Source organism: Alosa pseudoharengus, unplaced genomic scaffold (genome assembly GCF_046254945.1).
Source record: "Alosa pseudoharengus isolate Yale_2024_CS ecotype anadromous, Long Island Sound unplaced genomic scaffold, YU_APseudo_1.1 YU_APseudo_1.1_scf_5, whole genome shotgun sequence".
NCBI lineage: Eukaryota > Metazoa > Chordata > Actinopteri > Clupeiformes > Clupeidae > Alosa > Alosa pseudoharengus.
In genome coordinates, this window is record NW_027468837.1 from 40,617,918 (window position 1) to 40,632,917 (window position 15,000).

The 15,000-nt window shown below is 48.9% G+C and overlaps 1 protein-coding gene across 2 annotated transcripts in view; it reads right to left on the minus strand.

The window, feature by feature from the left end:
* Positions 1-15,000, minus strand: part of kdm5ba (lysine demethylase 5Ba) — a 43,094-nt gene that overhangs the window by 9,281 nt on the left and 18,813 nt on the right. For both annotated transcript variants that reach the window (XM_076267900.1, XM_076267901.1), the window contains 8 exons: positions 13,602-13,726; positions 12,570-12,720; positions 10,269-10,383; positions 9,553-9,932; positions 8,490-8,628; positions 7,939-8,118; positions 7,151-7,303; positions 5,635-6,099 (listed from right to left, as the gene is read on the minus strand). In XM_076267900.1, the coding sequence (XP_076124015.1) occupies positions 5,635-6,099; positions 7,151-7,303; positions 7,939-8,118; positions 8,490-8,628; positions 9,553-9,932; positions 10,269-10,383; positions 12,570-12,720; positions 13,602-13,726 (1,708 nt within the window). The remainder of the gene's footprint in view (positions 1-5,634; positions 6,100-7,150; positions 7,304-7,938; positions 8,119-8,489; positions 8,629-9,552; positions 9,933-10,268; positions 10,384-12,569; positions 12,721-13,601; positions 13,727-15,000) is intronic.

A 15,000-nucleotide genomic window follows, 5' to 3' on the forward strand; every position in this document is an offset into this window, starting at 1 on the left:
AGGAATATAACACACACACACACACACACACACAGCCGACATGAGGAATATAACACACACACACACACACAGCCGACATGAGGAATATAACACACACACACACAGCCGACATGAGGAATATAACACACCCACACACAGCCAACATGAGGAATATCACACACACACACACACACACACACAGCCAACATGAGGAATATAACACACCCACACACAGCCAACATGAGGAATATAACACACACACCCACACACAGCCGACATGAGGAATATAACACACACACACACACACACACACAGCCGACATGAGGAATATAACACACACACACACACAGCCGACATGAGGAATATAACACACACACACACACACACACACACACACACACAGCCGACATGAGGAATATAACACACACACACACACACACACACACACACACACACACACACACACAGCCGACATGAGGAATATAACACACACAAACACACACACAGCCGACATGAGGAATATAACACACACACACACACACACACACATATTTCACTTGACTAAAGAATATAACACACACACACAGCCGACATGAGGAATATAGCACACACACACACACACATATTTCACTTGACTAAAGAATATAACACACACACACACACACACACAGCCGACATGAGGAATATAACACACACACACACACACACACACACACACACACACACACACACACACACACACACACACACACAGCCGACATGAGGAATATAACACACACACACACACACACACACACACACACACACACACACACAGCCGACATGAGGAATATAACACACACACACACACACACACAGCCGACATGAGGAATATAACACACACACACACAGCCAACATGAGGAATATAACACACACACACCCACACACAGCCGACATGAGGAATATAACACACCCACACACAGCCAACATGAGGAATATAACACACACACACACACACACACAGCCAACATGAGGAATATAACACACCCACACACAGCCAACATGAGGAATATAACACACACACCCACACACAGCCGACATGAGGAATATAACACACACACACACACACACACACACACAGCCGACATGAGGAATATAACACACACACACACACACACACACACACACACAGCCGACATGAGGAATATAACACACACACACACACACACACACACACACACACACACACACACACAGCCGACATGAGGAATATAACACACACAAACACACACACAGCCGACATGAGGAATATAACACACACACACACAGCCAACATGAGGAATATAACACACACACACACACACACACACACACACACACACACAGCCGACATGAGGAATATAACACACACACACACACAGCCAACATGAGGAATATAACACACACACACACACACACACACACACACACACACACAGCCGACATGAGGAATATAACACACACAAACACACACACAGCCGACATGAGGAATATAACACACACACACACAGCCAACATGAGGAATATAACACACACACACCCACACACAGCCGACATGAGGAATATAACACACACACACACAGCCGACATGAGGAATATAACACACACACACCCACACACAGCCGACATGAGGAATATAACACACACACACACACACACACACAGCCGACATGAGGAATATAACACACACACACACACACAGCCGACATGAGGAATATAACACACACACACACAGCCGACATGAGGAATAACACACACCCACACACAGCCAACATGAGGAATATAACACACACACACACACACACACAGCCAACATGAGGAATATAACACACCCACACACAGCCAACATGAGGAATATAACACACACACCCACACACAGCCGACATGAGGAATATAACACACACACACACACACACACACAGCCGACATGAGGAATATAACACACACACACACACAGCCGACATGAGGAATATAACACACACACACACACACACACACACACACACACAGCCGACATGAGGAATATAACACACACACACACACACACACACACACACACACACACACACAGCCGACATGAGGAATATAACACACACAAACACACACACAGCCGACATGAGGAATATAACACACACACACACACACACACACACACATATTTCACTTGACTAAAGAATATAACACACACACACAGCCGACATGAGGAATATAGCACACACACACACACACATATTTCACTTGACTAAAGAATATAACACACACACACACACACACAGCCGACATGAGGAATATAACACACACACACACACACACACACACACACACACACACACACACACACACACACACACACACACACACACACAGCCGACATGAGGAATATAACACACACACACACACACACACACACACACACACACACACACACAGCCGACATGAGGAATATAACACACACACACACACACACACACAGCCAACATGAGGAATATAACACACCCACACACAGCCAACATGAGGAATATAACACACACACCCACACACAGCCGACATGAGGAATATAACACACACACACAGCCGACATGAGGAATATAACACACACACACACACACACACACAGCCGACATGAGGAATATAACACACACACACACACACACACACACACACACAGCCGACATGAGGAATATAACACACACACACACACACACACACACACACACACACACACACACACAGCCGACATGAGGAATATAACACACACACACACACACACACACAGCCAACATGAGGAATATAACACACCCACACACAGCCAACATGAGGAATATAACACACACACCCACACACAGCCGACATGAGGAATATAACACACACACACACACACACACAGCCGACATGAGGAATATAACACACACACACACACACACACACACACAGCCGACATGAGGAATATAACACACACACACACACACACACACACACACACACACACACACACACACAGCCGACATGAGGAATATAACACACACACACACACACAGCCAACATGAGGAATATAACACACACACACACACACACACACACACACACACACACAGCCGACATGAGGAATATAACACACACAAACACACACACAGCCGACATGAGGAATATAACACACACACACACAGCCAACATGAGGAATATAACACACACACACCCACACACAGCCGACATGAGGAATATAACACACACACACACAGCCGACATGAGGAATATAACACACACACACCCACACACAGCCGACATGAGGAATATAACACACACACACACACACACACACAGCCGACATGAGGAATATAACACACACACACACACACAGCCGACATGAGGAATATAACACACACACACACAGCCGACATGAGGAATATAACACACCCACACACAGCCAACATGAGGAATATAACACACACACACACACACACACAGCCAACATGAGGAATATAACACACCCACACACAGCCAACATGAGGAATATAACACACACACCCACACACAGCCGACATGAGGAATATAACACACACACACACACACACACACAGCCGACATGAGGAATATAACACACACACACACACAGCCGACATGAGGAATATAACACACACACACACACACACACACACACACACAGCCGACATGAGGAATATAACACACACACACACACACACACACACACACACACACACACACACAGCCGACATGAGGAATATAACACACACAAACACACACACAGCCGACATGAGGAATATAACACACCACACACACACACACACACACATATTTCACTTGACTAAAGAATATAACACACACACACAGCCGACATGAGGAATATAGCACACACACACACACACATATTTCACTTGACTAAAGAATATAACACACACACACACACACACAGCCGACATGAGGAATATAACACACACACACACACACACACACACACACACACACACACACACACACACACACACACACACACACACACACACACACACACACACACACACACACACACACACACACACACACACACACACACACACACACACAGCCGACATGGGGAATATAACACACACACACACACACACACACACACACACACACACACACACACACAGCCGACATGAGGAATATAACACACACACACACACACACACACAGCCGACATGAGGAATATAACACACCCACACACAGCCAACATGAGGAATATAACACACACACCCACACACAGCCGACATGAGGAATATAACACACCACACACAGCCGACATGAGGAATATAACACACACACACACACACACACACAGCCGACATGAGGAATATAACACACACACACACACACACACACACACACACACACAGCCGACATGAGGAATATAACACACACACACACACACACACACACACACACACACAGCCGACATGAGGAATATAACACACACACACACACACACAACACACACACACACACACACACACACACAGCCGACATGAGGAATATAACACACACACACACACACACACACAGCCAACATGAGGAATATAACACACCCACACACAGCCAACATGAGGAATATAACACACACACCCACACACAGCCGACATGAGGAATATAACACACACACACACACACACACAGCCGACATGAGGAATATAACACACACACACACACACACACACACACAGCCGACATGAGGAATATAACACACACACACACACACACACACACACACACACACACACACACACACACAGCCGACATGAGGAATATAACACACACAAACACACACACAGCCGACATGAGGAATATAACACACACACACACACATATTTCACTTGACTAAAGAATATAACACACACACACACACACAGCCGACATGAGGAATATAGCACACACACACACACACACACACACATATTTCACTTGACTAAAGAATATAACACACACACACACACACAGCCGACATGAGGAATATAACACACACACACACACACATATTTCACTTGACTAAAGAATATAACACACACACACACACACAGCCGACATGAGGAATATAACACACACACACACACACACACACATATTTCACTTGACTAAAGAATATAACACACACACACACACACAGCCGACATGAGGAATATAACACACACACACACACAGCCGACATGAGGAATATAACACACACACACATATTTCACTTGACTAAAGAATATAACACACACACACACACACAGCCGACATGAGGAATATAACACACACACACACACACACACACACACATATTTCACTTGACTAAAGAATATAACACACACACACACACACAGCCGACATGAGGAATATAACACACACACACACAGCCGACATGAGGAATATAACACACACACACACACACACACACACATATTTCACTTGACTAAAGAATATAACACACACACACACACACACACACATATTTCACTTGACTAAAGAATAGAATATAACACACACACACACACACACACAGCCGACATGAGGAATATAACACACACACACACACATACAGCCGACATGAGGAATATAACACACACACACACACACACACACACATATTTCACTTGACGTACGTTTGTGGAAGCGTCGGCAGCGGCGTGTGTGTGTTTCTTGCTGGCGGGCCAGCGTTGCGGAGTGGGGGAGGGGAGCTGCTGGACGCGGTGCTGCCACTGGACGGTGCGCTCGATGAGGTAGCGCAGGGCATCGCCCTCGGGCAGACGCACGCGGATGCGCTGCAGCGCGGCCAGCAGGGGGAGCACGCGCTCCAGGGGCGGCTTCTCCGAGCGCCAGCACATCGGGCACAGCCACGGACGCCCATCCCCCGCGCCCGAGGGGTCCTGAGGCGCCGGCACGCAGCTGGAGTGGTAGAGGTCGTGGCACAGCTCGCACTGCAGCATGCCACCAGAGGGGGCGCACTGGCACACACACACGCGCAGGGACGAGGCGTCCACACCGGGCTGCAGCTTAGCGGCGTTAGCGCTGCGCAGCGCACATACCAGCTCCAGCTCCTTCACACGCACCTCACCCAGCGTGGCCATCTGGAACACACACACACACACACACAGCAGGATGGGAGGTTAGTCACAACAAGGTGGACAAAGATTGCGACCCTGTCAGTGCTCACTCTTGTGACTGTCACATAACGAACTTTACAGGACAATTTACCTTCAGTTCTTCATCATCTACATCAGACTGTGTGTGTGTGTGTGTGTGTGTGTGTGTGTGTGTGTGTGTGTGTGTCTCTGGGGCCTTTTACACAGCGCTGTTTGTTTTTATTTAGCTTATCAGTTAGACCTTTAGGCGTTTACACGACCCCAGCATTTTAGGAGGCTGTAACCGATTACCGATAACCGGCTTCCGAAGTGGGATTTTTTTAAACCGCCTGCTAACTTTTGCCGTGTAAACGGCAACGCCGGCAATTTTATAACGACATAGTCCCACCCCCTCAACTCAGCCACCACACTCGACCGGACACGCTGCTTGTCAGAACAAACCAAACCTTTTGTTTTTCATATTAAAATGTTTTTTCCCCCCCAGTCATGATTTATGTGCACAATGTATCAGCCTTTTGTGGCTAAGTAAGAAGAACACGTTAGCTTAACTTTAGCATTAGCATTAACTTTAGCATTAGCATTAGCATTAGCATTAGCATTAGCATTAACATTAGCATTAGCATTAACATTAGCATTAGCTTTAGCATTAGCATTAGCTTACTACAAACCATGACTAAAGCATGTTAATGTTTTCTCCAGTGGTGCTCCGTTTCACAGTTTAATTGAAAACCGAATTCTGTAGTCTCAGACTGCTTAACAAACTGTTAAACAATGTTTTGTCTTCTACGCAAATTAAATGTGAAGTCTCTGCACGGCCGTCATGGCGCCACCCACTGGTCTGGCGTATGCACTACAGCACCTTTAGCCACTTTCACCTCTGTGTGTCAACGTGACTTTTTTTCTTGCCGGAATCGTTAAAGGTGTGAAAACGGTAAGAAGAAACACACCCGTTGGTTTCGTGTAAACGGGCCCTCTGTGTCTGTGTGTGTGTGTGTGTGTGTGTGTGTGTGTGTGTGTGTGTGTGTCTGAGTCTTACAGCTGATGCGGTGTCTTTGCTTTCTGATAGTGATTTCTCCACGTCACTGAGGGAGTCCATTCTGTTTCGTCGGAGGGGGGGCGACGTCTCCTTCACTCGCTTCACCTTTGACCTCTGGGAGCCCCCACCGGACTCACAGCGAGGGCACAATACCTACAAGGTCACACACACACACACACACACACACACACACAGTGCAGGTTTGGATAAAAGTATCTGCTAGATGAATAAATGTATAAATGTAAGTGTGTGTGTGTACAGCAGTGAGTAGTGTGTGGCAAGGGGCAGGTGTGTGTGTGTGTGTGTGTGTTACCTCCAGCAGTGAGTAGTGTGTGGCAAGGGGCAGGTGTGTGTGTGTGTACCTCCAGCAGTGAGTAGTGTGTGGTGCAGGTATGTGTATGTGTGTGTGTGTTACCTCCAGCAGTAAGTAGTGTGTGGCAAGGGGCAGGTATGTGTATGTGTGTGTGTGTGTGTTACCTCCAGCAGTGAGTAGTGTGGCAAGGGGCAGGTATGTGCTTGTGTGTGTGTGTGTTACCTCCAGCAGTGAGTAGTGTGTGGCAAGGGGCAGGTATGTGTGTGTGTGTACCTCCAGCAGTGAGTAGTGTGTGGTGGGGGGCAGGTGTGTGTGTGTTACCTCCAGCAGTGAGTAGTGTGTGGTGGGGGGCAGGTGTGTGTGTGTACCTCCAGCAGTGAGTAGTGTGTGGTGGGGGGCAGGTGTGTGTGTGTACCTCCAGCAGTGAGTAGTGTGTGGTGCAGGTGTGTGTGTGTGTGTGTGTGTGTGTGCGTACCTCCAGCAGTGAGTAGTGTGTGGTGGGGGGCAGGAAGGTCTTGGTGGCGCTCTCCCTCCAGGCCTGCACCTCGGCCACGAGGCCCTCCAGACGAGACACGGACTCCAGCGCTACGGGGATCCCACGCGCTCGACCTACCAGCTCCCCTAGACACGCCAGCACAGGGACACGCCCGCCCAGCTGCACACACACGTGCGCGCACACACACACACACACACACACACGTGCACACACACACACACACACACACACACACGTGCACACACACACACACGTGCGCACGCACACACACACACACACACGTGCGCACACACACACGTGCGCACACGCACACACACATACACACAGTTAAACATACACATTTAAACACACACACAAAATACATATACACCCAGTTAAACACACACACTTTCATATACGCTCCTATAAACCTCTGCCAGTGTACTCAATAAAACACTAGACCAACAGACAAGAGGACGGGATCTTTAGTTTTCTGAAGGAGTCTCTTATTATAAATGCTCCCCTACAGGCACTCTCTCACACACACACACCTGCAGTGCATCGGCCTCCTGTAGCCAGTCCTTGGCCTTGCTGATGGCGTCTTTGAGCTGCAGGCAGTTTGGCAGGAAGGCAGGAACACTCTCGGCCTCCTGCACCACAGCCTCCAGAGTGGCCAGACTGTGGCGGGGTCTGGACACACACACACACACACACAGAGTCAGACACATGGATAGACATAGTGCCTTTTTAGGCAACATTAGTTGACTATCTGATCATTCTGCGATAGAAGATCTGTGAAGTATGTGTGTGTGTGTGTGTGTGCGCGCTTGTGTGTGATGCCAACAGGATATTTACTCTCCTAGAGGATCTCTACAAGATTAGGGCCTTGCTCATTTCACTGGGTGGTCGACCAGTGACTAGAAGAGTGAGTGTGTGTGTGTGAGAGAGAGATTGTGTGTGTGTGCAAGTGTGTGTGTGTGTGTGTGTGTGTGGCAGACAGAGGGGATGGTGCCGGCCCAGTGAACAATCCCATGGAGGGCTGATCCAGCTAATCTGGCCGGAAGCTGCTTTCAGTCCAAACGCCAACTCTGCACTTTCCCCTCCCCACACACACACACACAGGAGCAGTAGAGTGCAGCTAACCCCTCTGGGCATAATTAAGTCAGCCCAACACTTATGCATCATGTTACTTTTATATGATTTAATAATACTTTTTAAAGAAGTAACAAGGTGATATACCACTTTAACAACTTTTGAAAGCACCGCATTAAAATGACTTATCTTTAATTCCCTTGTTGCATTTTCTGCTACTACCCAAAGTTTACTTTTTTTTTAAAGATTTCTTTAGTTATGAGGTTAACACACAGGAAATGTGTGTGTCATTCCTCTTTCTGACGAGTACATATTGAATTCATGCATGACTTCATAGAGCATGTGTGTGTGTGTGTGTGTGTGTGTGTGCGTGCGCAACCTGACCTGTACACACACACACACACACACACACAGTTCAGCCTGTCCCACCCATATATTAACAATCCCATATACAATATACATACACAGTGTGTGTGTGTGTGTGTGTGTGTGTGTGTGTGTGTGTGTGTGTGTGTGTCTCACCTGGCTGTGAGCAGTAGCTGGGCTCTCTCCTCCTGGTGTTCACACACGGTGAGCAGCTCCTGCAGACGCGCCATGTTCCGCTCCACACACGCGTGTGCGGCCAGCCCCACGCCCTGGTCGATGAGCCTGCGCATGCTGTCCAGCGTGAGTGTGTGTGTGTGCGTGAGCACGTGTGTGTGTGCGCAGGCCTCCCGCACCGCCGCCACCCAGCGCGCCTGCTCCACGCGCTCACGCAACACACACAGCTCCTGCAGCTCCACGTCGAAGCCCGCGCCCTCGTCCAGCAGAGCCTGCATGGACGCCACACACACACTCTCCAGCTCCGCCGCCAGGACACCCGCACAGCGCCGCTGGAAGTCCTCCACGCGAGACAGCATGTCCTACACACACACACACACACACACACACACACACACACACAGAGAGATTTGGATTATCTCCCAACACACACCATTTTCACTAGTAGTAGGGTCTTTAGGAGCTTGTCTGATGTGACATGGCACACGCAGGTCATGTCCGGAGTGTGTGTGTACGTGTACCTTTAACAGTGGAGCCTGTCTGATATGACGGGCAGGTTGTAGAGTTGTGTGTAGTGTCTGAGGTGTGTGTGTGTGTGTGTGTGTGTGTACCTTTAACAGTGGAGCCTGTCTGATATGACAGGGCAGGTTGTAGAGTTGTGTGTAGTGTCTGAGGTGTGTGTGTGTGTGTGTGTGTACCTTTAACAGTGGAGCCTGTCTGATATGACAGGGCAGGTTGTAGAGTTGTGTGACGAACGCTCTCAGCTCCTCCACAGTCACCTGGTTCTGGCATTTCCCTCCTCCTGAGCGATACCTGCACACACACACAACCAGCAGTGAGGGAGTGGAGAGTGAAGAGAGAGAGTGTGTGTGTGTGTGTGTGTGTAAGTAAGTAATACAGTAAATATACTCTTTTGATCCCGTGAGGGAAATTTGGTCTCTGCATTTATCCCAATCCGTGAATTAGTGAAACACACTCAGCACACAGTGAACACACAGTGAGGTGAAGCACACACTAATCACACACTAAGCACAGTGAGCTGCCTGCAACAACAGCGGCGTTCGGGGAGCAGTGAGGGGTTAGGTCCCTTGCTCAAGGGGAGCAGTGAGGGGTTAGGTGCCTTGCTCAAGGGCACTTCAGCCGCTTTCTACTGGTCGGGGCTCGAACCGGCAACCCTCCGGTTACAAGTCCGAAGCGCTAACCAGTAGGCCACGGCTGCCCCGTGCCTACAGTGTGTGTAACTACTAGTGGATTGTGCAACATACAGTAAGTATCAATCTCTGTAGCACCAGTGTGTGTGTGTGCATGCGTGTGTGTGTGTGTCTGTGTGCGTGTGTGTCTGTGTGCGTGTGCGTGTGCGTACCTGGTCTGCCTCTTGCCGTTGAGCAGCTGCTGGGCAGCGTGTGGTGTGTGTGTGTGTGTGTGTGTGTGTGTGTACACATGGTCTGCCTCTTGCCGTTGAGCAGCTGCTGGGCAGCGTGTGGTGTGTGTGTGTGTGTGTGTGTGTGTACACATGGTCTGCCTCTTGCCGTTGAGCAGCTGCTGGGCAGCGTGTGGTGTGTGTGTACCTGGTCTGCCTCTTGCCGCTGAGCAGCTGCTGGGCAGCGTGTGGTGTGTGTGTGTGTGTGTGGTGTACCTGGTCTGCCTCTTGCCGTTGAGCAGCTGCTGGGCAGCGTGTGGTGTGTGTGTGTGTGTGTGTGTGTGTGTGTGTGTGTGTGTGTGTGTGTGTGTACCTGGTCTGCCTCTTGCCGTTGAGCAGCTGCTGGGCAGCGTGTGGTGTGTGTGTGTGTGTGTGTGTACCTGGTCTGCCTCTTGCCGTTGAGCAGCTGCTGGGCAGCGTGTGTGTGTGTGTGTGTGTGTGTGTGTGTGTACCTGGTCTGCCTCTTGCCGTTGAGCAGCTGCTGGGCAGCGTGTGGTGTGTGTGTGTGTGTGTGTGTGTGTGTGTGTACCTGGTCTGCCTCTTGCCGTTGAGCAGCTGCTGGGCAGTGTGTGTGTGTGTGTGTGGTGTGTGTGTGTGGTGTGTGTGTGTGGTGTGTGTGTGTGTGTGTGTACCTGGTCTGCCTCTTGCCGTTGAGCAGCTGCTGGGCAGCGTGTGGTGTGTGTGTGTGTGTGTGTACCTGGTCTGCCTCTTGCCGTTGAGCAGCTGCTGGGCAGCGTGTGGTGTGTGTGTGTGTGTGTGTGTGTGTGTGTGTGTACCTGGTCTGCCTCTTGCCGTTGAGCAGCTGCTGGGCAGCGTGTGGTGTGTGTGTGTGTGTGTGTGTGTGTGTGTGTGTGTGTGTGTGTACCTGGTCTGCCTCTTGCCGTTGAGCAGCTGCTGGGCAGCGTGTGGTGTGTGTGTGTACCTGGTCTGCCTCTTGCCGTTGAGCAGCTGCTGGGCAGCGTGTGGTGTGTGTGTGTGTGTGTGTGTGTGTGTACCTGGTCTGCCTCTTGCCGTTGTGCAGCTGCTGGGCAGCGTGTGGTGTGTGTGTGTGTGTGTGTGTGTGTGTGTGTGTACCTGGTCTGCCTCTTGCCGTTGAGCAGCTGCTGGGCAGCGTGTGGTGTGTGTGTGTGTGTGTGTGTGTGTACCTGGTCTGCCTCTTGCCGTTGAGCAGCTGCTGGGCAGCGTGTGTGTGTGTGTGTGTGTGTATGTGTGTGTGTGTGTGTGTGTGTACCTGGTCTGCCTCTTGCCGTTGAGCAGCTGCTGGGCAGCGTGTGGTGTGTGTGTGTGTGGTGTGTGTGTGTGTGTGTGTGTGTGGTGTGTGGTGTGTGGTGTGTGGTGTGTGTGTGTGTGTGTACCTGGTCTGCCTCTTGCCGTTGAGCAGCTGCTGGGCAGCGTGTGGTGTGTGTGTGTGTACCTGGTCTGCCTCTTGCCGTTGAGCAGCTGCTGGGCAGCGTGTGGTGTGTGTGTGTGTGTGTGTGTGTGTGTGTGTGTACCTGGTCTGCCTCTTGCCGTTGAGCAGCTGCTGGGCAGCGTGTGATGTGTGTGTGGTGTGTGTGTGTGTGTGTGTGTGTGTGTGTACCTGGTCTGCCTCTTGCCGTTGAGCAGCTGCTGGGCAGCGCCGGCGCTCTTCTCGGCCTCCTGAATGGCCACACGGAGGCGCTGCAGCAGCTCGCTGTCCGGAAACGACTTCCTCTCCGACTCCGCCATCCTGCTGCGGAACTCATCCAGGTCTGACCACACACACACAGTTCAAAATCACATACCACTACAGAACCCAACCACTGATTTCAGATACAAAACTCTCATCTCTTCCCACACACACACACACACACACACACACACACACACACACACTCTTTAGGATTATAAATGCTGTCTTATCTCTGAGAGAAAGCCGACTTTGACACTAAAAGTATGATTCTATGTAATGACTGTATGATATCTGTACTGTCCCTGTGTATATCTGTGTGTGACTGTGTTTAGAGATGAGCAGGAATATTATGACTTTGCAGTGTTTCCCTGTTCTGCATGGCTGCGTCAGAAGCCATCTGCTCCGGATTGCCAGGAGTCTGATTTAGTGTAGTCCATGTGAGATGGGATGACCAATGCCATCTCTATTTCCTTGTCTAGCTAGAGCAGCTGATGGATCTTTAGGTTAAGTCATGCTGTCGTGCGCATCATTGTAAACAAAACTCTGTTCCTGATTTTTCATACTATTGGTCTGACTGGGTCTCTATTCATCTGTGGGATCAAAATGACCATCATCTCTTACATGGTGCAATGTCAACACCTCAAGACCTTAGTGTCATCTCAACTGGGTGCTAAATCCTCCTGAGTGTCAATAAAAACTTTATGAATCAAGTAGAACACTCACAGTTCTTTTTTTAAACTTTTCTAATCGCCCCAGATGGTGCAATGCTCTAATCCTGCATGTCTGTGTATGTATTTATGCATGTATGTATTTAGGCATGTTTGTGTATACCTTCATACATGTGTGTGTGTGGCTGAATGAATGAAGTATGTAATGTTATGTAATGTTATGTAATGTAGTGTTATGATGCTGCAAGGTGGACTAGTATAGTGCTGTGATGCGGTTACCGCAGTAACGCACCTGTCCTCTGGTCTCCTCTGGCCTCTAGCATCCCCTTCACCTGAGCCGTCCACACGTCGTACGACGAGGCCCGCAGCGTCACCGCCTGCAGCATCGGATTCAGCTCCGACAGCTTGTACTTACAACTACACACACAGGCAGCAAACAACAAACAAACACAAGCGTCATGTTGTAAGTAAATAACGTGTCACATAAAGTGTGACAGTTCTGCCAGTAGGGCGCTCACTTTACGTTCCAAAATCCATTGCACAATCGATTGGACCAACCAACACAAGTTTCGAAAACTAAAATATGGAATCGATTGTAACCAAATATGTACACTTCATTTTAAACAAATTAAACAAATAAAAAAGATAGATGTAACAAAACTCACAAACAAGCAGCAAAAGAAAATAAAGAATTCCGAAAGTGCAGTAGACATTGCGAAAGCTAAAAAGAAAATTCCCACCAATTTTAAGCACCAGAAACAGCTGTTTTAATCAGCTGTTGTGCTGCTGGTGTTTTGCCAAAAAATGGAGGACAACGTGATCAACCTGTGCGACACGAGAGAGGCGACTGATAAGCCCTAATGTGTGTGTAGTGTATGTGTGTGTAGTGTGTGTGTGTGTATGTGCATGAGAGAGGCGACTGATAAGCCCTAATGTGTGTGTAGTGTATGTGTGTGTAGTGTGTGTGTGTGTATGTGCATGAGAGAGGCGACTGATAAGCCCTAATGTGTGTGTAGTGTATGTGTGTGTAGTGTGTGTGTGTGTATGTGCATGAGAGAGGCGACTGATAAGCCCTAATGTGTGTGTAGTGTATGTGTGTGTAGTGTGTGTGTGTGTATGTGCATGAGAGAGGCGACTGATAAGCCCTAATGTGTGTGTAGTGTATGTGTGTGTAGTGTGTGTGTGTGTATGTGCATGAGAGAGGCGACTGATAAGCCCTAATGTGTGTGTAGTGTATGTGTGTGTAGTGTGTGTGTGTGTATGTGCATGAGCGAGACAAGTAATAAGCCCTAATGTGTGTGTATGTGTAGTGTGTGTGTGTGTGTGTGTGTATGTGCATGAGAGAGACGAGTGATAAGCCCTAATAACTTGAGGAGTTCGATATGGAAGCACTTCGGGTTTTGGGTGAACTATGGAGAAGGACAAAGCGGTATGCAAACTGTGCAGTCGTGAGTTCTACGTAGGCGAAATTTGTTTGACATTTTTAATCGTAAACAGCCACGTTGAAGCCTGCAGTAATGTTTTCCACTGATGTTATGGCAGCCCACTCTGCTTATTGTTTTTCGAGAATGCTGCACTCCTGTTTGTCGTTGTGCACGAAACTTCACGCCAATACATCATCAGAAATATTGCTGGCTGGTGCGTCTTCAAGCGCCCCCTTTACGTTCGTCCTGATGCCTGTTAGTTGTCTG